Source organism: Ambystoma mexicanum, chromosome 7q (genome assembly GCF_040938575.1).
Source record: "Ambystoma mexicanum isolate Mex_15411 chromosome 7q, UKY_AmexF1_1, whole genome shotgun sequence".
Taxonomy (NCBI): domain Eukaryota; kingdom Metazoa; phylum Chordata; class Amphibia; order Caudata; family Ambystomatidae; genus Ambystoma; species Ambystoma mexicanum.
The window spans coordinates 997,652,841-997,679,915 of record NC_090941.1 but is presented as its reverse complement, the minus strand read 5'-3'; the positions used below and the strand labels follow the sequence as shown (position 1 = coordinate 997,679,915).

Below are 27,075 nucleotides of genomic sequence, written 5' to 3'. Positions count from 1 at the left end.
ACTAACAAACTACAACTGTAATCCAATTGGATCCTATTATAGCCCTGGCTAATGTCTCAGGTTTTCTTTTTTTAAATATAAGGGAACACAGATGGAGGAACAATTTAATGAAAGAGGAGAGGAGAAAATCAAGCTATTCGTCTGGGCCTTCATATTCAAATTTTTGTCTAGAAGAATACCCGAGGTCTTCAGCTTACTCTTAACCTCAATGTTGCAGCTGTCTATATTGAAGTTATTGTATATTGAGCCTAGTTTCTCAAGTTTGGCATCTGAACCAACAAGCAAGAGTTCGGTTTTTGAACTATTGATGGCCAGGTCATTTGCCACCATCCAATTTTGTATCCTTTGGTACACTTCATCAATATAGATTTTGTCCTCACAATGCGAGCCTGATGCATTGCATATCATCCGTATAATTCGCGAATATGATCCCTTCCTGTACCAACATATAAAAGAAAGGGATCATTAAAATGTTATAGAAACCCTGGGAGACGCATGCTCCCTGCGGAACCCCATACAAGAGAGTGGTTGGTTTGGCTTCTGCGAGGTTGCTTGAGACTCTCACTTGTCTACCCTTCAAAAAGGAAGAAATCCATTGAGTCGCCTCAATGGAGAAATTGGCATTATCTCTTAACCTGGTGGACAAGATGGCATGGTCCACAAGGTCAAAGGCTGCTGAGAGATCTAGGATCATGAGAAGGGAGATTTGGCCTTTGTCCATACCTTAATGAAGATGGGATTTTAAGGCTAGGAGAGCGGTCTCTGTTCTGTGATTTTGTCAAAATCTAGATTGATAATTGTGGAGAATTTGATTCTTCTCAAGGAAGAGAGATTTGATTATATGCGACTCTATCCAAACATTTTTCCAGAAAAGCAGCGTTTGTGATAGGTCTATAATTTAATGGTGCGAGTGGGAAAAGATTTGGTTTCTTCAATAGTGGGGTAATCCAGGTGTTTTTTATATCGTCTGGAACTCAATTTTGTTCAAAGGAGACATTAACAAATTTAGTAAGTGCCGGGATCAAGGTGGGCAAGAAGTTGAAAGTTTGCTGCTCCTTGTTTTTATTGGCAGGAGTATATACATTGATTTCCAGCTCTTGTTTAATTAGAGTGAGTTTTTTCTCCCCGTTACATCTCTTTTGTATCCAATTTGTTGAGCATGGCTTGCTGAATTTCTGTAGACCAAATCTAATTTTTGAGAATGGGGTCTTGCATGGGGCCCTGAATGTACGATTGCTCCTTTAATATTTTAAATAGTTCCTTGATTTGGTGTTAACTATTCTAGAATTGAATGACTCCTTTTTGGCAGAGATCACTGCTTGTTTATAGTTAGCCACATCGGTTTTATAAGCTGCCAAGCTAGATGGCTCTCTGAGTTGACGCGAGGCATAAAATAGCTTAATTATTTTGGATTTGAGTTCCTTAAGATCATTATTGAACCACGCATTTCTCTGACGTTTAGATTGGATTTTTATCTTGACTGGGGCAAACATCTCATAGGCTGAGCAGAGAGAGTTCACCAAGGTAGAGGAAATATCTTCTAAATTACCTATATTGCTGATTCTATCATTCTGGGTAGTAGCCCAGGTACTGAAAATCTCTTTGTTCAGGTTCTTGCGACTTCTGATGGCTAGTGACACCTTGGGCTGACTTACTCTTTTGCTAAAATACTTGGTCTGTGTTTGAAAATATATGCAGTAATGGTCCGACCACGGGCATGGCTTAACCTCTATATCTATTAGGTTCAAGTTAAATGTAGAGACCCAGTCAAGGCTGTGTTCTTTAGGGTGACAAGGGTGCTGTAGATATGTCAGAGGTTACACTGCTCTGCTGGAATATTATGGGGTTAAATAACCCCATAAATGCTAAATGCGTGCAAAATCCTTTCCTATATTGACAGACATGTGGCAAATGTTATGCTGTCACAGGAGACACATGCCAGTAAGGGGTGCACAAGTCATTTGCCAAAAAGTGGCAGGCCCAGAGGTTTTGCACAGACTACTCCACTCAATCCAAAGGGGTGCTGGCGATGAATAATAAATCCCTGAATTCTAAATATCCGTCTTCTAAATGTGATCCCCTGGTACTGTATGCGATTCCACATTGTGTAATAAATGGCACCACCCTCTTGATAGTGAATGTATATGGACCCAATGTTAGTGATTTTTATAGACATGTATTCCAAGTATGCAATGGTACTCCTGAGGTGCAGGTGATATGGGGCAGGGATCTTAATACTATTTTAAATGTACGGTTGGCCCACTCTGGGGCGGCACATCGCTCACTAACTAGCTTAGCTCGAGAAATTGCGGAAGGGATGGCTGAGAGGGAATGGGTATGCATACAGCACAGAGAGAATTTACATTTTTCTCCTCAGTTCATAATATGGCTTCCCGCCTTGACTATTGGATTGCATCCCAAAGCTTGATGGAGCAGGTGATAAGTGTAAGAGTTTACCCGAGACTCTATCTGATCACTTGCCAATAATCCTGGGCATTACTGCAGGGGGTGGTGCTTTGGGTAGACCTTCCTGGCGATTCAAACCGCCTGCATTATTAGATACTGCTTTTGAGGTTAATCTGCATGAACATATTCGCACATTCTTTGAGATAAATGTAGGGTTGGTGGCCTCCATTGGGTCCTTATGTCAGGCATTTAAGTTGTACATACGGGAGATGGAGAGGAGCATGGAGTTGGTGGTGCAGCATAGCATCCACAGAGACCTGGCTGCGTCTGAGGGGAACTGAAAGGACTGGAGCAGACTTATTCCGAAACAAATAGCATAAACATACTGTTGAAAATTAAAGGAGTACTAGATAAGATAAGTTCAGAGAACTGGTCGATAGGAAAATAAAATATTTCCCAATCCCGGTGATTGCTAGAAGGGTAGACCGCTTGCGAGATTTCTACTCAGCGAGGGGGCAGGAGCGGAGATATTGGCCGTGCACAATGATCTGGGTAAGGTGTGCGTTAGCCATGGTGCCATACTTGATGCATTTTTATGTGTTTATAAAGCAGTATATGCGGATCGTCCAGGCAAATAACGGCAGATAATAACAACTTGTTGGATTCCCTCCCTATCTCAGTTTTGTCACTGGAATCAGCAGCTAAACTAGATGTGCTATTCTCAAGGGAGGAGACTGCACAGGCCACAGATGAGCTACCTAAAAGGCAAGGTGCCGGGAACAGACGGGCTCTGCAGAGAATTCTATAAAAAGGTACATGGAAGTCCTTTACCTCCACTTGTTGCAGCTATGGGAGGAATCCTTGGAGACTAGATCCCTACCGGCATCGCTGAGAGAGGCAGTCGTTACTCTTCTCTTGAAGTCTGGTAAATCCCCTCTGCAACGTGGGTCATACTGGCTGTTGTCATTAATCAACATGGACACCAAGATATTTGGAAAGGTCCTGGCTCCTCAACTACAACCAGTTATGACGTTTCCTATACACCTGAATCAGTCTGGCTTCATACCAGGGTGATCCACTGCGTTGAATCTTAGACGTCTTTTTAATATAATGGCACGGATTGGCCCGAATGTCCCTGCAGTGGCTGTTACTCACAAAGCTGGAAAAAGCCTTTTGCTCTGTTTCCTGGCATTTTATTTTTTGATGTGTTACGGCATTGTGGTCTCAGTCCTTAGATAAGGACCAGCACTGCATTACTATATACTCAGCCGATAGACAGAATTAAGATGGGTCGTGGTGTGTCTCATCTTTTACCGCTTGGCAGAGGAATGAGACAGGGTTGCCCACTTTCCCCCCTTCTCTTTGCCCTGGAAGTGGAGCCGTTGGCATATTTAATCAGAACACGTGCACAGAGGGATCAACACCAGAGGTGGTTTCATTGTATGTAGACGATATTTTGTTATATATCAGGGACCCGGACACTAATCTCCAACCGATAATGTCAGATATCATGACCTTTGGGGAGCACTGGTTATAAACTGGGTCAAGTCCGACTTATTCCCCCTTACAGGAAATACAAAATGTCCAGAGACAGATTTGAGGCTTCAGTGAGCGCAGCGGGAGATCACATACCTGCTGTTTGTAAGAAACACTGCAGCATACCTAGATCCTCAAGCCTAAATTGGCAAGGTGGATAAGTTGCCTATATCATTAATGGGGAAAATAGTGCAGATCAAAATGGTTGTGCTGCCAAAGTTTTTGTACTATTTTGCCAATAGCCCCATTAAGTTACATAAAAGCTTTTTTTCTGGAGGTGAACACTCTGGTCACCCGGTTTATTTGGGACAATGGTGAGACACGAATGAAAATAGCAGGGCTATGTAGGCCATACGAGAGAGGAGGATTCCAGGTACTGGATTCTGAACTATATTATTTAACAGCGCATACCAGCTTCATCTTCTTTTGGGCCACAGAGAGGGCCTCATCCTCATGTGTAGAAGGCAAAGCGGCAGAACCCATGCAACTCGCGGCAGCCATGCTTAGCAAAGGGTATATGGATTCTTGCCCCTTTGACCCGCAGAAAAGGTGGGAGAATAGGGGAGTACACAGCATCTGGACATTGATTATCCTTACTGTCAAAAGGCGCCCATATGGGGCATACTGGATTTGAAGCCAAGCTTGGAGTGGGATCTGGCGGGGAGGTGGTTGCGTGGGGAGCTGGTCTACTCTGGGATCTTTTTCCAGATGGCAAATCCATTAGACGGAGGGAAATTCAGAGACGACTGGGACCTGGGGCAGCTGTGATCTTCCAGTATTTATAGGTTCGATCAATGGTGAGGACCAGATGGCCTTGCTTCCTCCGCAAATCGGAGGGTCATAAATGCGTAGAGTTCATGTACTCGTGCATGCCGTGCAGACACTGTATCTACGATTTATACCTGATACAACATGAGGTTCAGGAACCACCATCAAAGTCACAAATTATGTAGGCCGAGGCTCTTGCTGTGGAAATAGGGGATGGTATGTGTGTTTTATTTTAATTGTTTTTTTATGTGGCTGAGAGCCTGTTCCCCTCACCAAGGAGGTATCATTTAATTGTAAATTTAATTCTAAATTTTGGCTGATACATTTTAAAATATTGTACCACCTGCATTATACCCCTATGATGCTACAAAGAATGTATTGTGGCGTTGGGGGTCACTGCCCCAGGTGTAGATCCCCAGAAGCAGATCATGCCCATATGTTCTGATATTGCCCTAAATTAGCCACGTATTGGTCTTTTATTTGTGACAAATTGTCCACAATGGTAGGGTTGGTGGTTCCTATTGACCATTGTTGGTGTTTTCATCTTGCTTTCCCTTTAGCTAAAAAGGGTGGTCTTAATATCCTGGAAGAGCCGTACACCCCCGGGCCTACAGCCCTGGCTGCGGGACCTTGCCTGCGCGAATAATAATGAGGATGTATTTATCTCAGTTCAACCAGCAAAGTGCCGTCCTAATGATGTATGCGGTCACTATTTGGTCAGGCGTGCTAATATGCAGGGTGAAGGGCTGACCTGTAACATTCACCAGGGTCCGAACGATTAACTAAATCTTTTGTGTAACTGGATGCCATGTTATTGTCTAACCCTAAAATTGGGTTGCAGAAGCTTGTTATGTTAATGTAATGTCATGCTGCACTGATGTTATGTGCTTCGACATGCCGAGAGTTTAAATGCAGTTTAAAAAAAGTTTCAGTAATGTTTCAACTCCTTTAATTCAATTTTTCGCAGGGCTGGTTGGCGGATGGCCCTACAGGAAGGCAATACAACTGAAGAGGAGATATATCTGGGCCAAAGGATTAATGTCACATCTTTGAAATCAGTCTAGGGGACCAGTCTAAAGGGCTGGCGGTCTAAAGTCCAGCTCTAGTCTGAAATCAAACAAAACTCCCAGCCGTCTGCTCGAGAAAATATTCCGCAATCACAGACGGTCTCAGTGTCTTGTGTGTCACTGTACACTTCATTCATGACAATGGTGTCCAGTTCATGGCTGGGGTCTTTCTTCCGGCTGTGATGTTTGTCTTGAGCCCTTATGATCTGCATTGTCTGAGTCGATGTCTTGGTCCTAGATGGAAGGACGAGGAGACAGCCTTACAACAGCTCTTTGGACAAAATCAGAATGGGACCTCTCTTGCCAAAGTGCTTTCTCGGTAACCAGAGCAGGTAGGCATTTTCCCCACTGGCACCAAATGCTTGCGGGTAGAATGGATCCCCTCTCTCCCAGATAATTAAGTATAGCCAAACATTTTTATTTGAGCCAGTGCCCTTGCTACTCCCATCTGGGTGTGGAATTCAGCATGCTTTCTTTAGTTGGGCTGGTGGCATTGCTACTCACATCAGGGTCTGGCTTATAGCTCCCAGTCCTTCAAGGTTCCTGGTGTAGGATCTTCCATCAGTATCTGATCCAGGCCTTTCTATCTAGTCTGTCAGCTCAACCTGGATTGCTTCTTTAAAGCCTTGGCTCCACTGGCTTCGCCAAAGCCCCTTTCAGTCCCTATGTCTAGAGGGCCTTCATAGCTAGACAAACCTTCCCGGTTTTCCTGATTCTTGCCTTGTCTTCCTCGTTGGTCCTCTTGGCAAAGCCAACACAAGTTCTTCTCTCCTGCCTCTAATGGTCTACCTCTCCTCACTAGCTAGCAACACACTATGAAAACACTGTCCTATCACCCACCCAGTCAGAAGGTGCTAACAGAGTGATTGGCAGAATGAGGTCTCTGATTTGTGGTCTGTTTCCTCATAAGCTCGTATTGATCCTGGCTAAATGTTTCACCTGCTCCCATATCTATGGCCGGTGTTAGTGGTCTACTGCAGATGTTTTGTATTATTTACTAATGGAGATCCGGCTGCGCAGCCACAGGCAGAAGTCATAAATTGTCACAAGTTTCTCCCCTTCTCACCTGTTTCTCCTTACTTGCGACCCTTCTTGGAAGTGGCTTCCTTCTTTCGTACTGTCCGAGACTTGTATAGGCCTGGGCACGGGTCTTCGGATTCCAGCGTGAGTTCTTGGTTGCCCTCTGCTAGGAAGCGTACAGTATCCAGGAACCAGGAGGGAGATAGAGTCCAGGCTCGGAAGGAGCCGAAGTGCCGTAGGACCGAGCACAAGATTAATCCAGGGATAGACCATGGAAGGAGGAAGGGAAGGGAACAAATGGGTACCAGGAATAGGAAGAAGGAAAACAAAGGAATCAAAAAAGAGCACGGAGTGGACTTCGAAAACACACGTCTAACTACTCCAAGCATTAGCGATGAGACGCGTGGGCCGCAGGGGCGTGGCTGTTTTCTAGGAAGTCGAGCGTAACGCGCAAGGGCTGGTGTGCAGTGTTTTGGAACCGTCGGCCATGTTGGAAGGATCACGGAGTTCATACCGCGGTGCATCATGGACCATGAAGTCCAGAATGGACGAATTTGGCGCTTCATGACAGTATGCCTCCTCCTAAGCCCTGCACCTCCGGGTTTGCCTGGGTGGATCCGATGATATCTTTGTATTAAATGGGGGGCATTCATGTTTGAGACAGGTTCCCAGGTGCGCTTGCTGGGAGGATAGCCTTTTCATTCAACCAGGTACTGGAGTTTACCTCATCTGTATCTGGAATCACATATCCTGGAGACCTCGAATTCGAGTTGATTATTGATGATTACTGGAGTGGGTCTTGGAGCAGTTTGAGTGGTTTGTACAAATGGTTTTTAACAAGGAAGTGTGGAAGACTGGATGAATCCTTTTCCATGACTCTGGAAGTTGGAGTCGGTAGGCCACTGGATTAATGATCTTCTTTATGGAGAAGGGCCCATAATACTTGGGGGCCAGTTTGTTTGGTCGCAGATGTCGAGGAAGAAGCTTCGAAGACAGCCAAACCTTATCTCCCACCGCATAAGAAGGACTTGGTCTCCTTTTGGTGTCTGCATATCGTTTGACATCTTTTCTGGCCTTTTCCAGTCGTTCCTTGGCGTCTTTGTGTACGTCAACCAGTGTTTCAATCCAGGAATCGACCGCAGGAACTGGGGTAGGATGTGGAAGGAAGTCACAAAAATGAGAGGGCGAAATGCGAGTTGACAGGGAAATGCCCTTACTCTATGTACTTTTTAACAAGAAGAATTGGGGCAAAAATCAACTGTAGTATGATTTAGTTAGAGCCAAAAAGGTCTGATTTCCAAAAACAGGAACAACCACCTGTTTTTTGGATAAAACTACTGTGGTTGAGGGCAGAAGTATTTTTCAAGAAAGCAAAGAACTGCTGTGAGATACAACAACAGCAGTAACAAGGCTGTGGAGGAAGACAGCAAAGAATAGGATGAAGTTCTAAATGTCCTTTCCTCCTATCCACATCTATCCCTATGATGCGCTGATGAACCGCCTACAAAACAGGGGACAGGATAAGAAGATAAACTACTTACTTTAATTATTGTAAAACATTCAGCATTGTTTCAATCATGCCCATCAACCACTCCCTTCTACTATGTGTGTGTATTGGAAGAGACAAATAGCCAGACAATAAGTCAGTGCTTTAGTGGTTTGGTGTACAAACATCCACTGGGTTATGCATAACTTTAATGAACCAGGGATTGTGTGTAGACCACGTGCACCGAAGTTTTAAAAGAAAGACACAAACACAAATTACAAAAACTCAAGTTTGTGTCACAGACCAACATAAAGGCAATACACACTCCAATTAGCGTTTTTCAAGATCTTAATGTTACAGCATAAAGTGGGGTAAAGTAAAAAAATGCTCATATACAGAGAGTTGGATCAGTATCTATATAATGTAGCAATTACCGTCTACCGGTTTCAGTGGCATCTTGTGTATTATGGCCACTTTCTTCAGGACAGTCCTTTGGTGTTCAACAAAAAAGGAGGTCTAATCAGTACCTACCAAGTGTCGAATTTAGAAAAGAAGGCGGTTTTGTACTTTACAACCTCCTTTATGTGTCTTGGGGCTGGGACAGACGGGTGAACCTGTGTGTGAAAAACAAAATACACACACGTCACCATCTGGCTGTTAACTGCCAGTTTATGGCTTATGAATAAACAGTTCTTTTAGTGCTATTCATATTCTAAAAACACAACGCAAGGCGTGGTGTGATTATTACCTCTTCTCACAATTGTGGATATGAGGTCATACATATCTACCTAGGATCCACTTGTCTAATGTCTATCGCAAAACTTTTTTTACTGGTTTTGACAGAGATTTTCCAGGGCATCGTTCTCATGGTGATACGGTGACCAAATTCCTACATATTGACCCGAGAAATCCCACTAACCTGAGTGTAGAGAGTAGGTTGTCCTTGTTGTACCATCTAAGTTCAAAAAATGATGATATCCCCGGTGGACAGGTGGTGGTCCCTGGTCCTAGTGGGAGAGGGAGGATAACAAAACAGACTGCTGTCACTTATTGTTAATGCGGAGGGGCCTGCACATAAAGGGTGTCAGTGTTTTCACAACACCGGGTGGTAGGGTTAATCTAACCAGTTCCCAAATCGTGTTGTGCATGCTACACGCTGCAGGTCTTAAACGCGATGCACATTTGAATGCGATAAGCAATCTCCCGGGCTTACCTTGCTGCTTCAAATGCGCCGTCTCCGTCCTAGTTCCCCAGTACCGGTAAGGTAGTTTCACAGTGCCGGTGTGGAAAGCCGTTGTGAGATGAATCACAAGTCATGTGATATCTACTTGATGCGTCACATATTACTGGAAAGCGTGTGAGAGCATAACCCGGAAGTCAGGCACCTATCTTCCTAACACAAAGATTTCGGAATGGCGGGCATTTAGTTCACCATTCAGGTGTTCCCATCAAAAGAGCATTTAGTGGTTAAATAAAGGTAGACTCGTAATTTACAAGTGGTTTTGGTAATTTACCATTGTGTTCACGAATGCGCAATCACGTGACCCGGAAGTCAGGCAACTTCCTCAGGTGTTTCGAGTGTAGCAATGAAAACATTTTTGATAATTTTTTGATATGTAGCGCTCGAGTGTTCTATCAAAGGGCATCAGCAATTTTGATTCAAGTGAATTAGACAGACATAATTTTACATATGTGTAAAGTAGATGTTATTCAAATCAACTTCTATTTCACACCTTAAAGGCACCCGTGTTATGAGTTAACTTTCACACATTCACAGTAGCTCAATTCATCATAGCTAAAGTTTGCCAAGGGATGTTCTCATTGAGACCAATTTGGTCTGTTTTTAGGTGGAAGACCCATTTTTGCTCTCTTTTCAAGACCAGATTGGCCATATCTCCACCTCTTCTCAGGTGGGTCACTTTTTCTATTATTGTCCATGAAATTTCATTGGCCTCATGTTTGTGTAGTTTGAAATGCTCAACCGGCGGAGAATTTTCCCGTTGGATTCTTATACACGGCAGATGTTCTTGTATGCACTTTTTTACAGGTCTGGTGGTCATACCTATGTACCTTTTATTACATGGGCAGTTGATCATGTAAATTATGTTCATGGTATTACAGTTTGTCAAAGACTGTTGTCGCCACAGTGTTGTTAATCCAAGATCCAGTGTTTGGGTTATTTTTGTTAGGGAACATACATTGCACTGAGCACATGCTGTGTGTCCAGATGCCGATGTGAACTTCCAAAGTGTGATTTGTGTGGTGACCTCCTGAAGTGGCATGCAAGAGTGTATGAGAGTATCTCTCAGGTTTTTTCTCTTTTTAATGGCGAACCGTGGTATGGGAATAGTCACTGGACCCATATTCAAAAGTGGCCAAAGTTTCACAATTTCTCTCTTTATTTGGTTCACCTTGTTGGAATAGCTGAACACTGGCGTGATAGTTCTCACCTACCGGACGTGCTAACATGATAGCTCTTGGGATATTCCTGGCCCTTTTTCTGGCCATTTTGATTGTTTTTTTAGGATATCCTCGTTCCGATAGTTTGTTTGCCAGGATATTTGCTTGGGTATCATATTCTTGTAAACTCGAGCAGTTACGCATGTAGCGCATGAATTGTCCAAATGGCAAGCTTTCACGTAAACTTCTCGGATGGAAACTTATGTAGTCCAGTAAGGCATTGCGGTCTGTGGGTTTCATAAAGACCGTCGTGGATAGTTGTCCCGCGTGTGCTTTGATTTCCACATCTAGGAAGTGTATAACCTCTTTTGAGATGCAATGAGTACATTTCAAAAAGGTATTCTGTGAATTTAGCCAATCCAAAAATTCCATGAAGGAGGTTTTGGTCCATGTATAGATGGCCAAGATATCATCAATGTATCTCGTCCACAGGGAGACCTGTGATCTAAAGGGATTAGTTGGTGTGTAAGTATGTAGCTCTTCAAATTCCGCCACATAAAGATTTGCCAGGGATGGGGCGAACGTAGCACCCATCGCGGTCCCTGAACATTGTTGGTAAAAAGTCTCTTTGTGTAGGAAGAAGTTCTGGGTTAGTGCCAATTCTGCCATTTGCATGATTATTTCTATTGGGACTGCCGGAGGAGTCTCTAGCTCTCATAGCACTTTTTCCAAGATTTGTAGTGTAGCTGTTTGTGGGATATTGGTATATAAAGCTTCGATATCAAGTGTCACCAAGAATTGTGTAGCTGGATCAATGGTGACCTTGTGAAGCATGTTCAAAACGCTCATTGTATCTTTCAAGTAGGAGCACATTTTTGGGATCTCTGGTCTCAGAAAAAAAATCCACAAACTGTGATAAAGGCTCCAAGATGGATTCAATCCCTGCTACAATAGGTCTGCACAGGGGGAGGAGGGGTGATATACCTTTCTGTACTTTAGGTAGTGCGTAAAACACTGGTGGTTTTGGCAATCTAGGGGTAAGAAATGCCGCCTCTTTGGCACTTATATATTCCTCACAAGCTGCTTCTTCCACAATGTTTGCAATGGTCAGCCGTAGGGAGTGAGTGGGATCCCTGTTAGGACTTTGTAATGGTTCCGGTTGTCCAGGAGTGTTGTTACTATTAGGTCATAGTCACGTGAATTCATAATAACCGTGGCCCCTCCTTTGTCGGCTTGTTTGATGGTCACCGCCGAGTTTTTTCTCAGGCCTTGGAGTGCCTCTCGTTCAGGTTTGGACAAATTTTGAAAGCTGGGTTTATCTTCTCCTTCTAGTTGTTCTAGTTTCTTAAAGATGGCTTTCTCAAATAAAATTGATTCTGTAGACACATTTGGTGGATACAAAGTTGATTTTGGATGTAATCCTGTGGTGTCATGTTCTCTTCCGACATCTGTATTTGGCTCTAATTGTCCGAAGTGTTGTCATAGTCTAATGTTCCTCATTAGTCTGGCTACTTCAATTCTGGTCTGGAACGCATCATGTCGTGTTGTTGGAACAAAGCTTAGTCCCTTTTGTAGGACCCTGATTTCTGTGTCGGAAAGGTTGTGATCAGATAGGTACATAACTAATAGTTTTGTTGTTGCTGTAGGTCCCTGCCTCTGCTCCTTGTTACTCGGGGTGATCCCTGTATTTGTCCCCTGCCGCGTCTGCCTCCTCTTTGGCCGCGGTATAAAAAAGAGGCCTTCCTGTTGGCATTATGGCCTCTCTGGTTGGTGTTAGCAAACTGGACTCTCCTGTCCCCTGATTGGTCACGGGACCTTGAACTGTGACGTTCCTGTTCCCCTGAGGTTCCTGGTCTGTTTTCCTCATCCGAACTTCCACTCGAAAGGCTGCATTGTGTTCCATTTTTTGTAATTGTTACGTCTCGGTTGCCACCCCGCCTGTTTGTATTAGTCGGTTGTTGTGCCGTCCCTGTTTGGGGTTCCTTGTAGTAGCTGTCGGTAATGTATGGATACGTTTTTTCATGTGTGAAGGCTGTTATGTGTTTTTTAAGTTTGTTGATTTTCTTATTCAAATTCAAGTCTTTGAATTCTTTGATCAAGGAATACAAATCGTCTAGCTTTTTCTTGAAATTATCCAGGACTTCCGTTGATTTTAGTTGATCAATTTTAAGATCAATAAGTTCAGGATGTGGAAGAACAGATGGTAGAACTGAAGGATGAATTCCCTGACTACAAAAGAATGGACTGGTCTTGATAGCTGAATGATCCGAATTGTTGTAAGCAAATTCAGCTACAGGAATCAAAAGTGACCAATCATCCTGGACTTTGGTGGCGAAACAGCGAAGGTACTGCTCTAGGGACTGGTTGACTCGTTCAGTTGCTCCGTTGGTTTGTGGATGATATCCTGAGGACAACGCACGCTGGATTCACAATATTTGACATAGTTGTTTCCAAAACTGAATTATGTATTGGGGTCCTCCGTCGGAGATGATTTTGGAAGGTAGTCCATGAAGCCTAAATATATGTTCCAGAAAAATCCCAGCCAATTTAGATGAGGATGGAGCTTGTACAAGGGTGTAAAGTGAGCCGTATGTGTAAACAAATCGATGGTAACCATTATGGTCGTGTATCCTCTGGATGGGGGTAATTCCACGATAAAATCTGTGGCGATGAATTCCCAAGGTCGTGTTGGCATTGCTGGTTGGTGTAAGAGGCCTGCTGGTCTTCTGTTAGGTTTATTCTGGTTGCAAACTGCACAGGATTGGACAGTTTGCAACCATCTCGTCTTTCATCCTTGGCCACCAGAACTGCCTCTGTATAAGATGGAGGGTGGTGGTGATGCCTCAATGTCCTGAATGGATGGTATCATGGCATAGATTCGTAATCTTATGTCTCAGTTCTTGTGTGGGTATTGCCAGCCGTGTTTCCTTGAAGAGATATCCGTCATTCATCAGGAGGTTCCTAGGATTGTTCCCCTTATATTCTTTCCAGAGTTCGGAAGAAGGAGTCTTTGCATGAATATCCTCCAGCAGAGAAATGGGTTTAGCTACAAACACGGTGTTAGGAAACACCTTGGGAAAGGTGCGTGCTTCGAGGGGCTCATAATCAGGATGTCTGGACAAGGCATCAGCTATGATGTTATGTGTTCCAGGAAAGTGGAGAATTTGAAATTGATATTGAGCAAAAAAGAAGGCCTGACGGCTGTTTCTGCACTCCAGGGATTGTAGCACTTGTAAATTTCGATGGTCCGTACGAACTTGTACTGGGTGTTTGGCACACAAAAGAAGATGATGCCAGCCGGTGAAGGCTTGTCGGATGGCTAACAGCTCCTTCTCCAGGACGGAATAATGTGCCTCACTGGAAGTCAAGGTGCGGGATAAATATGCAATAGGATGCTCTATCTTGTCCTCAAGTTCTTGTTTTAAGACTGCTCCAATGGCATAGTCGGGTGCGTCTGTCTCTACCAAGAAGGGTCGATCTATATCGGGTTGAGCAAGGATTTGAGCGCGAGTGAATTCCTGTTTCAGGAAAGGCCGTCTCTTGAGCCGAGGACCATTAAAATGAGGTGTCCTTCTTTAAGAGTGTTACAATGGGATGTACTATGTCAGAAAACGCGGGTATGAATTTTCTGTAGAAATTAGCAAATCCCAGGAAGGATTGAATCTGTTTCACAGTAGTGGGAGCGGGCCAAGACAGGATGGAATCAACCTTGGAAGGATCCTTTCCGATACCTTTGGAACTAAGTACGAATCTAACTTAGTGAACGGTTGATATATGAAAAAGGCATTATTCAGATTTGGCCATGAGCTTGTGTTCACGTAGGCGTTGTAAAACTGCTTTTACATGTTCTTGATGGGCCTTAGGTTCCTTGGAGTAAATTAGTATATCATCCAAATATACAATGACAAAAAGGAACAGCATGTCAGAAAAAACCCGATCCATGAAGCGTTGAAATACTGCGGGGGCATTGGCGAGACCAAAGGGCATTACCGGATATTCAAAGTGGCCAAAGGGGTTTCTGAAGGCTGTTTTCCACTCATCTCCTTCCCCTATGCGAATGAGATGGTAAGCACCCCTGAGATCAAGTTTAGTGAATATGACAGCCCCCTCACTGCCTCCAGAATGTCTGAAATAAGTGGTAATGGATAGTGGTCCTTGAGTGTGCATTGGTTGAGGCCACGTTATTCCAGACAAGGTCGAAGTTCCATGGTGTCTTTTTTAGGAACGAAGATAAGGGAAGCACCGGCTGGGGATTTGGAAGGTCGAATAGTACCGTTTGTCAAATTGGTGTCCAGATATTCTCCGAGAGCTTTCTTTTCTGGTTCAGACAAAATTAACATTCTTCCGAAGGGAATCACTGCAGATGGGTCTGTATCAATGGCACAATCCTCGGGTCTATGAGGTGGGAGAGCTTGAACAATGGCTTTTGAAAACACATCTGAGTATGTTTGGTATGCCTGAGGAATTTGGATAATGTTGGAGACAGTTACGGATGGTTGCTTGAGTTCCTGGAAGTCCGCTGAAGGACTTGGCAATGTGGCAAGAGATAAACAATGGGACATGCAATGTTCTGAACCGAGAAACAAGGACCCAGCTGCCCAATTGATGTAGGGATTGTGTTCTGTAGCCAAGGTATGCCTAAAACCATGGGGTAGTGAGCACATTTAATGATGTCAAATTTAAGTATTTCCTGCTTGCCGCTCTGTTTCCCTACCTAAGGAGCCCTCCAGCCTCTTTTCCTTTGCAGAAGGGGAGCAGGTGCAAGTGAATCTAGGTCACCTGGCCTAAGCCCCGCCCACCTGGTGCCTTCCTGCCTGCTGCTCTTTTTCACCACTTAGCAAGCCCCACCCACCTGGTGCCTTCCTGCTTCCCGCTCTTTTTCACCACTTAGCAAGCCCCGCTCACCTGGTGCCTTCCTGCCTGCCGCTCTTTTTCACCACTTAGCAAGCCCCGCCCACCTGGTGCCTTCCTGCTTGCCACTCTGTTTCCCTACTTAAGGAGCCCTCCAGCTTCTTTTCCTTTGCAGAGGGGGAGCAGGTGCAAGCGGATCTAGGTCACCTGGCCTAAGCCCCACCCACCTGGTGCCTTCCTGCCCGTTACTCTTTTTCACCACTTAGCAAGCCCCGCCCACCTGGTGCCTTCCTTCACCATCACTGTCTTGTGGACAATGCTGGATTTGACTTTTATGGACTTCATTCACGGTGTGTCACTCTTTCTCAACTCTCATGCTGGACTTCCTTTGCATCTTGTACTCATGGTGGCCCTGAATCATGTTGTTCACATCTTCATCTTGTATCCTGGCTTGCAACATTATGTGTTACTACTGACTTCTGCAATTGTATTCGCTCTCCACTCTTTTCCACTCTTTTTGACTGCTTACTCTCTTTGTGTCTTCGTTTCCCTTCTCGCTTTTCCTATCTCCTCCCCTTACTTTCTTCTATGCACTTACTCTATCAGAATTGTCCCTGGACTTAATATGATCGCAACCTCGTCTGTTTCCTCCACCCTTCCATTACTGTTTTTTTCCTCCCCACCATCCCTCCAGCACTATCTGAAATGTTCGTCAGGCCTAGTATGATAGTCGCTTGTTTTGTTGCTCCCCTCCATTTCTGCACCCCTCTCCCTCACCTTTTGTTTTTCTCCGGCTCTAGCAGAAATGTCGTCGGGCCTAGTACGGTAGTCGCCTGTCTGTTTCCATTTCCTTCCCACTCTCCCCCTCCCTTCCTTATCTATGTCTTAGCTCTTGCACTATCTGAAATGTCGTCAGGCCGAGTACGATAGTTAATTTCACATCCTTACTGTTCATGGCCTGTAAGAATGTGGTTGTATTTTCCCTTGTTCCCTCCCTTGCTTTGAAACACATTGTGTATAGGCGCTATATAAATAAACGATCATATCATATCATATCATATCCTGATGGTTGTTTATTGAAAGTAGTAAGTCCTTGGTTTGGAGTTATGGGTCCAGAAGACAAGGGTCTGCCATCAATGGCTTCAACAGGTTGTACTATCTCTTTGGTTTCTCGAGGAATGTGATGGTTGACAACCCAATCATGGTCTATGAAAATGCCCATGGCACCGCAGTCCACTAAGGCCAGAATGGGGTAGGATTCTTCTTTGGAAGGGGACACGAATGTCTGTAGAATCACAAGAGTGTTCTATCCTGGAGATTTCAAGGAAGGAATAGATAAGGAGCAGACATCTTTCTCCCGAAGCTGTGCTCCGCTTAGGATCGGGAGCTGGCGTTTCCCGAACGCAGAGGTGGCACTATAGGACATTCTGTTACAAGGGGTTTATCAGAGGCACAATACATGCACAGTCCTGTATTAATCCAACAGATCCTTTCTTGGGGAGAAATTGGTCCTCAGAAGGTGCCTAGTTGCATGGGTTCTGGATCTGAGGCTTGTGAAGCAGTTGTTTCTTTTGGGCTGGGATAACCTCTTGCTGTCTTTGGGGATGTTGACTTAGACTTCCTTTTCTCTGCCTTTCTTTCCTGGATCCGGAAATCAATCTGTAGGGAGAGGTCCATGAGAGCTTGGAAGGAACTTGGGCGAGCTACTCTAGCTAATTCATCCTTTATCTCATCATTTAAACCTCTTCGAAAGAGGGTAAAGCCGGCTTCTTGGGACCAATCGGCTTCTTTTACTAGTTGTTTAAAGCGAGTCACATAAGTGAGCATATCCTGAGTTCCTTGTTGGAATTCAAGCAGTCTTTCTTCTGCACTATAAACGAGTTCTGGGCGATCAAACATGGCCTTAAGGGCTTCCACAAACCCATCGTAATCATCCAGGAGAGCATCACCCGCATTGACTAAGGGAGTTGCCAGGTTAAGGCATTGCCCGTAAAATGAGATATCATGAATCCAACCTTTGCTCGTGGGGTGGAGAAATAGTACGGTTTGAAAGTGAAATGTACTAAACAAGAATCAAGGAAGGCACGTAGGGTTTTTGACAGAGGCGTTGCTAGGGGGGGGCTAAGGGGGCTCTAGCCCCTGGTCTTTTAGTTGTAGCCCTGGATAGAATCTCAGGAGCTACAGCCAAAAGGCTAGCTAGCCCCCAGTCCCGACAGTTCTGATATCAGCGTGGCCCCGGGTCTTTTCCAGACCTAGCAACACCCCTAGTTTTTGATGATCCGTCGTATTTGTCCACTACTCCCCCTAACAGGACACTTTTCTTGGCTGCAGAGTCACGAGATAAGACTAACTGCTTTAATGCCGCATTCTCAGCCTTGAGGTTTTGGACTTCAGTGGTTCATTCTTGCATACCTCTCATGAGGTCCTGAACTGCGGCTTCCATATCTGCCCTTGTATCAGGTTTGAGGCGTCTCAATCTGTCACAAGTTTCTCCCATTCTCACCTGTTTCAGATGTAAAACAATGATTCTGGAGGCGATTCACTGTGGGTTTTCTCCCAGGGAATGTGGTGTGTTAGGGTCCAAGACAATACAGACAACCTTATTATTCTACTACATGCAACATATATCCCCCAATGTTTACCCAGGGTAATTTTGCCTTCTGTGCGACTATACAAACAGTCCTATATTTCTCCTACATGCAATATATATTAACCCTGGTTTATCCAGGGTAATTTTGCCATGCAACGGGCTATCCGCACGGCAAACCTCGCCATGAAAACCCTCAGGATGCTCTCAGAGACCCTCTGTATTACACCCCCCAGCGGGGGCATTATAGAGCAGGTGTCCTCAGGGCCGTTAGGCATGGGCAGCCAGGGCGGTTAACCGATGCGCCACATTAGCCCCCACTCGTTACGCCAGCTCGGTGGAGTCTTTCAAGGGCTCCCCCAAGCTGGCATGGTGGGTGAAGACCCCCTATTGAAAGGAAATGCACCATGCTCTCGTGTTGGCTCCGGGCACTCAAGCTCGAGGGCGGGGCGCTTTTCATTGCAATAGGGTGCTAATGCTAAACCAGCATGGCACAGCCTTTGAAAGCTTGCCCCATGCTGGTTTAGCATCAGCACCCTATTGAAGTGATTAACTCTCCATTCCAGCACAGGAGTGGGGTGCTTTTCATTACAATAGGACGCAGATGCTCAACAGCATGGGGCAGCCTTTGACAGGTTGCCCCTTGCTGGTTTAGCAGGATATATATGATTTCTTCGAAAATATCTCACAGAAACACGAAATTAACCATTTACTTTTAAAGGTATACCCCATTACACCATTTAAGGGGACCAGGGGTTGCGGGGGTGACCCCGCTCCCTTTAAATGGTATAATGGGCCCAGAGGTTGCGGGGTGTCCCCCGCATCCTTTTCATAGATTGCGACATCAAAACCACAGCCTTTTTGCCGCGATATTTTGTGTTCACGGCCATTTTTGCCGCGATTTTAACACATGGAACCAATTGAATTGACTAACTCCCTGCTCCAGCACAGCTCCAGATTTCCCTCGCCTTCCTTAACAGGCAACAAACAAGTGACCTTGTAGCAACACTCAAATATCTAGATGAACAGGGGGAAATGTCAAACACATTGCACTCATTTTGCATCTAAGCGCTTTATAAATAAACAATACCATAACATAGCATCACCGTTATGATATGATAGACCTCCCGAGAGGAACAGTAGCTGAATATGCATCCAAGGATTCTTTCACCATATACAATGAACAGTTGTTGTAAGCACATGCAACACCCCACAATGTTCAGAACATGCTGCACAAGTTCCAATCACGGCTAGTATACTGTACCGCTTCGGAGGGTCGTCAAAGGGTTGCCATGTATGACTAGCTCAGCCAATGAAGGGAAAAGTGCCACAGCAAGCAGATTCTCTTCATATGCAATCTATAGGATAATAGACAATGATACAAACAATACATTACAATAATGTATAGAAAGAAATCAATTTGGCATCATTGTAACCTGATGAATGGGTTGATTTGTACATAAACCACCATGGCGGCTGCTTCTAAGCTAATATGCCTCTCAAATTATTGATCTGGCCAGCCTTGGCCCTACCCACAGGGTCTCAGAGCACTTGAAGTTCAAAAGCTTAAAAAGGGAGGAGGTGAAGAAGTTGTTCCACCATTTTCAGGATACAATAGGAATATTAGGATAGACATGGGATCGTAAGGGAGGTGGCACGGCTGGATTAGGTGTGTGAAAAGAGGTATGTTTAAAGGCTTTTTCAGAAAGTGATGATGGAGCGGCAGTGTGGATGCAGTTTGAAGCGCATTGCAAATACAACTACCTACAATAACAAGCATTGTCGAAGCAAACACTGTTGACTTTTGTATAGGCATGGGATAGGCATTTACCAGGCACTGCTATAATGGTGCAGCCTGTCCAGAAGATGGTAACAGCTGGAAAATGGTATGAATAACTCTGCATATAATATCAGTGTCTGGTGAATGCATTTCTAATCCCTATGCAGAAGCCAAAACATTTGGCTTTGTCCATACTTGTTTTTAACAGGACTTCAGTGAGAGGGCATGCATACTGCTTATAAATCAAGTGGCTGAAGTAGGTTAAGACATTTATTGTACCAGCAGCGCATTTACAGCTGCAATTACGACATTAACTATTAGAAGACTCCTTAGAAGGAACACTGGCAGGCCAACGTTTGATTTTCATACTTGATAAAGCTAGGGCAACAGATCCTAGGAGGATGCTTTAGTACACAAGTAAAATACACCCCTTTTGCTGCATGGACTTGGAAATGCTGCAAGAGCTTTTTTCATTTACTCAGCGAAAATCAAATTTAAAAGTGAATCGTAGTCTCTACACACTTCACAACCTGCTCAGAATTCAGTGGCAGTGACTGATGGGCCTTTGTATTTTATTTATTTTATTTATTGTGCATTTGTAAGGCGCTTATACATCAAGAGATTGTGTTTCAAAGCGCCCACAGGGCAAAGGGGAGGGAACATGGGAACAAAGGCAAATAGAATAAACAGATGACTAGGAAATGGGCTGTCCTACTAGGCCTTGTGAGCATTCAGAACGTGCAAGTGCAGGGAGAGAGGGAAGGGAAAGGGAAGGGGGTAAGTGCTAGGAGTGCCACAGAGGGAAGTGCCAAGGAGTCAGTTGTGTGCAACAGTTAAGTGCCTGGCAGAGATTGCTTGGTACAGAGTGATCACGCAATAATAAGTGTAGGACTGTGAGAACACAAGCCAGTGGGTGCCCGTAGGCAAGTGATGGAATGGGGTGGAAGGCTGAGGGCGATTGGGCAGAAAGCCGGGAGCCAGAAGGACACATAAGGTTCCAGGCCACCAATCTCAGTGACTGTGGAGTATTAGCCCGGTTGTGAGAGGGGAAAGAAGGATAAGGTGAAGAGGAAAGTCTTGAGTAGCTTCCGGAATTTGAGGAGATCCAGCTCAAGATAGAGAGGAAGGGGGAGGCTGTTTAAGAGGAAAGTTGTAGATAGATTGGTCCTCTGCCGCAGACAGCCTTATGGATGATGCAGAGGGATTTGAATTTGATACTTGCAGCAACCAGGAGCCAGTGGAGAGATTTTATGGATAGATAGATAGATACGGCCCCTGGGCTTGAGGCCAAGGATAAGTCTTGCAGCCTTATTCTGGAAACACTGGAGGGGGCGGAGAGAGCAAGAGGGTAGATTAAGGAAGAGGCTGTTGCAGTAGTCCAGCCTAGAGAGTACCAGGGCTCTAGAGACATTGAGCTTCTGGGGAAAAGTGAGGAAAGGAAGGATGAACATGAGCCTTCTTGGGAAGGTCCAAGATGTAAGGGAGGAAAGAGAGAGAGGATATGAAGATGACTCCAAGGTTTCTGGCTTTAGGTGCAGGAGAAGGGGGAGGTCCCAGAGAGGGTGGCCAGAGTGAAGGGAGGAAAGAGGGAGTGGGAGTCCCAATAAGAAGGATTTCAGGCTTGCTGGCATTGAGGCAGAGATCATTGGAGGCACACCAGAACTGGCTAGCAGACAGGCAGTCGGGAATGATAGAGGAAGTAGGGAGAGCATCAGAGGGAAGTTTAAAGAAGAGTTGGGTGTCATTTGCGTAACACTTGAAGTGAGGGGAGAAAGTGGAGATAAGGTGAACAAGCAGAGCGAGATAGACGTTAAAGAGGCAGGGTGAGAGGTTAGAACTCTGAGGAACGCCACAGGTGGAGATAGAGGTAGGAGAGGAGAAAGAGCCAAGGATGACCTGGGAGGGAGGGCCAGTGAGGAAGGAGGTCAGCCAGTCCAGTGCCCGCTCCAAGATACCAAGGGTATCATGGAGCCATTTTATGGAGGATGGGGTGGTTGAACATATCAAATGCAGAGGAAAGTAGAATGAGGACAGTGGGAAAGTTAGTGTCAAGAGATGCGAGCAGTTCTTCACAGGTGTTCAGAAGAGCAGTTTCCATGCCTTTGGATGCTCAGAATCCAGATTGATGGTTGTGTAGGCAACAAATGAGCTCAGTATGCTGAGCCAGTTGGGGGAAGACCAGTTTCTCCAGGAGTTTCCCCAAGGAAGGGAGTGATAGAGATGGGGCGGTAGTGAGCTGGAAAAGAGGGGTCGGCAGATGGCTTTTTCATGAGGGGTGCCACAAGAGAGTGCTTGAATGAAGCGGGGAAGGACCCAGTAGCAAGAGAGTAATTGCAGAAATCAGCAAGTGCAGGCGCAAGGGAGCCAATGTTGTCCTTAATAGTTCGGGGAGGAACAGGCGGAGATCTGTTTGGAGGAGACCTTCATAGAGTGGACAACCCTAGTGACCTCGTTCGATGTGATAGGAGAGAAGGAGGAGAGAAAGGCAGAGGGAGATTGGGGGGCTGGGGCGTCAGGAAGATGGGAGGAGGAGCGGGGGAGGGGAGGAAGAAAAAGTGCTCAGGATGTCCTGAGTTTTTTCAGTGAAGTGGGTTGGCAGTGATGTGCAGAGGGCCAGAGAGGGAAGATGTGAGGTGGAGGCTGCAGAGGGATTGGCTAGTTCCTTGCAGACTTTAAAGAGTTCAGACGTGTTGGATGCTCCACAGCCACAGGCCTGGATGTGGGCCCTCTTCTTAGAACGGATGGTGAGGCGATATTGCCTTTGGAGAACGCCGACAGGCCAGTTTGTCAGAGGATGAGCTTGTGGTCTGCCACCTCCGTTCTGCAGCTCTGCATTTGCGCTTTCGTTCTGCTAGATCAGAGTCGTACCAAGGGTTACGCTTGGTGGCGTGTTTCAAGCGGATCCTCATGACTGGTACGAGGAAGGTGCATTAAGACTCCTCTTCTGCTTAGCTATTAGAAAGGTGAACTAGATGTTAAAGGCCTGGCAAGCGCTTCAGCTCCTAGTGAAAATATATGACACGGCTAAAGGAACATTAAGGTCTTGGGCACAATAATCCCAACTTAAACAGGAGTGGCTAAAAGCAACTCACAACACGTGAAAAATGGCAGTTTTTAAATAAGAGCTACTATCACCGAAGGCACCCTCACCCCTGGCAGATAGAAGCGATCAATGACTTGTAGCTTCTTTAGTCATTCATGCAATTTCATAAAGTGCAAAGCTGCGCATCCAGTTTGGGTGGATAACAGACCATTGTATCTTCGTGAACGGAGGATAGCACAGGGGCAACCTGCTGGTCTTTGAAGCAAGACCACGCAGAGCAACAAAGGTTCCAATCACGGATCCGCGCTTAGAAACCACACTCGGTATTGCGAGTGTTATAAAAAAAACAATTAAATGAAAAAATAAATCACAATAAAGGACAGATATTTATATTTGTTAAATTGGCATTTTCAAAAAGTTAATTTTAAGAATTTAAAAACCACAAGCACAAGCAGGTCTGTCCCACCCAGGGTGACAAACAAAACTGATGGTCTGGGGTGGCTTGTTGCAGGCAGAAAAACAATGGCCTGGAGGGTTGCTCAGAACAATGCCAGTGGTACGATTAATTGAAAACCTTCGAGCCATCAAACGTTACTTGTGCCTATGTCACCCTGAGTTGGGCGGGCATGCCCAGAGGTGGGTCCCAGGCCTGCTGTGCATACAGACCCTAGCCGCACCTCACTGATGATGTCCAATAAAGCTAAAACATTTCTGGGGTTGCTTATGTGATGTAGCAGTTAGGAAGGGATGGCCTCTTTTGGGGTTGGGGAGGGGGTGGTCAAGTCTGAGTTGCACATGGACCTTCTCCTTTTGTAACGTCAGGGAAGCCTGAAAAACAATTATGTGGAAAGATGCCCAGAGGAACATCAGCGGTTATGATTACTTCAAAACTTTCCTGCCATCAAGCTTCAGCATTTGTACTGCTTTTATTGAAGCATATACAATAGTGTTATTCTCATCGGAAACAACCCTCTGCATGACAAATTCTTTGGGCATGATCTGTCGGTTACCCAAACTCCCCACCCTGCCTGCCTGTCGTTTACGGTGACAACCAAGAATGTTGCTTACGCCAACCAACATCGGTTTTGTACATCAGGACACTTCTCCTGTGGAGGAAGCAATCATCCCCAATCAGTGTTATGCAGATGACACTCGGCTTTCCTTCAGGCACCCCTCAGCCTCCTCTCCCCTCTCGCTCATTCCTATCTGTCTATCCGCGATTCAGGATTGGTGCACCTCCAATGATCCCTGCCTTAATGCCGGTAAGACGGAGATCCTTCTCAATGAGACCCCTGCTTTCCCTCTCTCACACTGGCTGCCCTCCTCTGGCCCTCTTCCTTCACCTTCCTGCGAGGCAAGAAACCTCAGTGTCATCTTTGACTCCACTCTCTCTTTCTCTCCTCACATCTCGGATGTTGCCAAGAAGTCCCACTACCAGCTGTACCACCTCAAAGGGACTCTCCCCTTTCTCACTTTCCCCCAGAAGCTCACTGTCCCCAGAGCCCTGGTTCTCTCTAGGCTGGACTATGGCAACAGCCTCTTTCTCAATCTGCCTTCCTCTACTCTCCGCCCTCTGCAACTAATCCAGAACAGGACTGTGAGACTTATCCTTGGCCTCAGGCCCATGGATCATATCTCTCCAGCCCTGAAATCTCTCCACTGGCTCCCGGTGGCTGCAAGGATCAAGTTCAATCCTTTTGCATTGTCCACAAGGCTTTCTGGGTCCGGGGCCCACACTTCATCCAACGCTCTCTTCCAAAATACCTTCCTTCTCAAGCCCTTCGCTCAGCTATCTCCGACTCTCTAAGGGTTAGACACTTCTCCAGGCAGAGAGTGGGGGGTAGATCTCTCTACTCTGCAGGTGCCTCCCTCTGGCATGGCTTCCTTGCCCCTCTGAAACTTGAGCCGCACCACCTGAAGTTCTGCAAGCAGCTCCAAACCTTCCTCTTCTCCTCTGCTTTCTCTTCCCCCACACCCCCTGCTGACCTACCCGTCTGCTGTACCGACTGGTTGCTTGGCTACCCTCAGAGTCTCACTGGATACCAGGCTCTTTCTTGATAAGTCACTGCCTCCGGGCCTACTACGCACATAGGGGCTGTAACTGTAACCCTGCAGTCCCTTGTTCTCCTTGCACTACCCAGAGCCGCGCTGTCCTGGCTGCCTCGTTTTCCCCTCCAATCTCCTTTGGACTTAACCCCTCCCTTTACCCTTGCACAATCTGATGACACAAGGCCTAGTAAGATTATTTGTCTTGACCTCCCTCGGTCTTCCCGCCCTTGACTCGTCGCGCCTAGGAACACTTGTGTAAAGGCGCATTATAAATGACTTATATAATATCTTATTAATCCCTTAGATGTTCTCCTGCTGCATGCAGGGGAAGGAAGGACGTGCAAGGAAGGAAGGAAGGAAGGAAGAGGAAGGAAGTGCAAGGAAGGAAGGAAGGGCAAGGAAGGAAGGGCAAGGAAGGAAGGGCAAGGAAGGAAGGGCAAGGAAGGAAGGGCAAGGAAGGAAGGGCAAGGAAGGAAGGGCAAGGAAGGAAGGAAGGAAGGAAGGAAGGAAGGAAGGAAGGAAGGAAGGAAGGAAGGAAGGAAGGAAGGAAGGAAGGAAGGAAGGAAGGAAGGAAGGAAGGAAGGAAGGAAGGAAGGAAGGAAGGAAGGAAGTCGAGAGGCTCCTAACTTGGTGGAGAAGGAGTATCTGGGGAGGTGGGGGTCCTATAGTCTGCAGTGATATGATATGATATGGCATTTGTAACGCGCCTATACACAAGTGTTTCAAGGCGCGATGAGGCAACGAAGGGGGACCAGAGGGAGGACAGAGACAACGATCTCACCAGGCCAAGTGAAATTGAGATTGCGCAAGTGCAGGGGAGGAGGAGGGGAAATGTGCCAGGGGGAAGGGGAGGGGGCAGTGCTGTACATGGGATTAAAACAATAACAAGAGGTGCGGTCAGCAGGTGGCAGGTGCAAGGGTAAGTGCAGGTAGGATTACAGATAGAGACCCAAGTGCAAGGGTTGCCGGGAGGCAGTGCGGGTGTGCAACTGGGCGGGTAGGTCCCTGGGCCCAAAATCAGAGGGTAGCCAGGTGACCAGTGCAGTATCAGACTTTAAATCAGCAGGGAGAGAAAGAGAAGGCAGAAGCAAAGAGGAAGTCTTCAGGTGCTTCCGGAACTGGAGATGGTTCTCCTTGAGTTTCAGAGAGGCAGGGAGGCTGTTCCAGAGGGAGGCCCCAGCCGAAGAAAGAGATTTGCCACCAACTCGTTGCTTGGAGAAGCAACGGACCATGAGGGAGTTGGAGGTAGAGGAGCAAAGAGCTCGAGTAGGAAGGTATTTACGAAGAGAGAGTTGGAGGTATTGAGGCGCCAGGCCCCAGAAGGCCTTGTGGACAATGCAGAGGGTCTTGAACTTAATCCTTGCAGCCACTGGGAGCCAATGCAGAGATTTCAGTGCTGGAGAGATACGATACCTGGGCTTAAGGCCAAGGACAAGTCTCACAGTCCTGTTCTGGATGAGTTGCAGAGGGCGGAGAGTAGAAGCAGGCAGATTTAGAAAGAGGCTGTTGCAGTAGTCCAGCCTAGAGAGAACCAAAGCTCTAGAGACAGTGAGCTTCTGGGGAAGGAGAGGAAAGGACGAATATCTCTGAGGAGGTGCATTTGGTAGTTTGACTTCTTAGAGATGTGAGGAGAAAAGGAGGGTGTGGAGTCGAAGATGACCCTGAGGTTCTAAGCCTCACAGGTGGGAGCAGGAAGAGGGCCAAGGGAGGCCGGCCAGAGAGTGACAGGATAGGAGGGTGCAGGTGTGCCGATGAGGAGAATCATCGTCTTACTGGCATTAAGGCAGAGATCATTGGCGGCATACCACTCCTGGATAGCAGACAGGCAGTCAGAGATGAGAGAAGGAGAAGAGGTGGCAGAGGGGAGCCTGAAAACGAGCCGAGCGTCATCCGCATAACACTGAACGCTGGAGCAGAGAGTGTCAATGCGGTGGGCGAGAGGTGCTAGGTATTGGTTGAACACCCAGGGAGAGAGGTTACACCCCTGGGGAACACCACAGGTAGAGAGTGAGATATAGGAAAGGAAGTGGGTGGCTAATCTGGAGAACCCCAGGGCCCAACTCTATTTTAAGAGACATGCTC

At 46.1% G+C, this 27,075-nt stretch overlaps 1 protein-coding gene across 4 annotated transcripts in view; it reads right to left on the bottom strand.

The window, feature by feature from the left end:
• The window catches only part of XRRA1 (X-ray radiation resistance associated 1), a 624,270-nt gene that overhangs the window by 161,704 nt on the left and 435,491 nt on the right, over positions 1-27,075 (bottom strand). For all 4 annotated transcript variants that reach the window (XM_069640151.1, XM_069640152.1, XM_069640154.1 and 1 more), the window contains one exon: positions 19,386-19,479. In XM_069640151.1, coding sequence (XP_069496252.1) covers positions 19,386-19,479 — 94 coding nt within the window. The remainder of the gene's footprint in view (positions 1-19,385; positions 19,480-27,075) is intronic.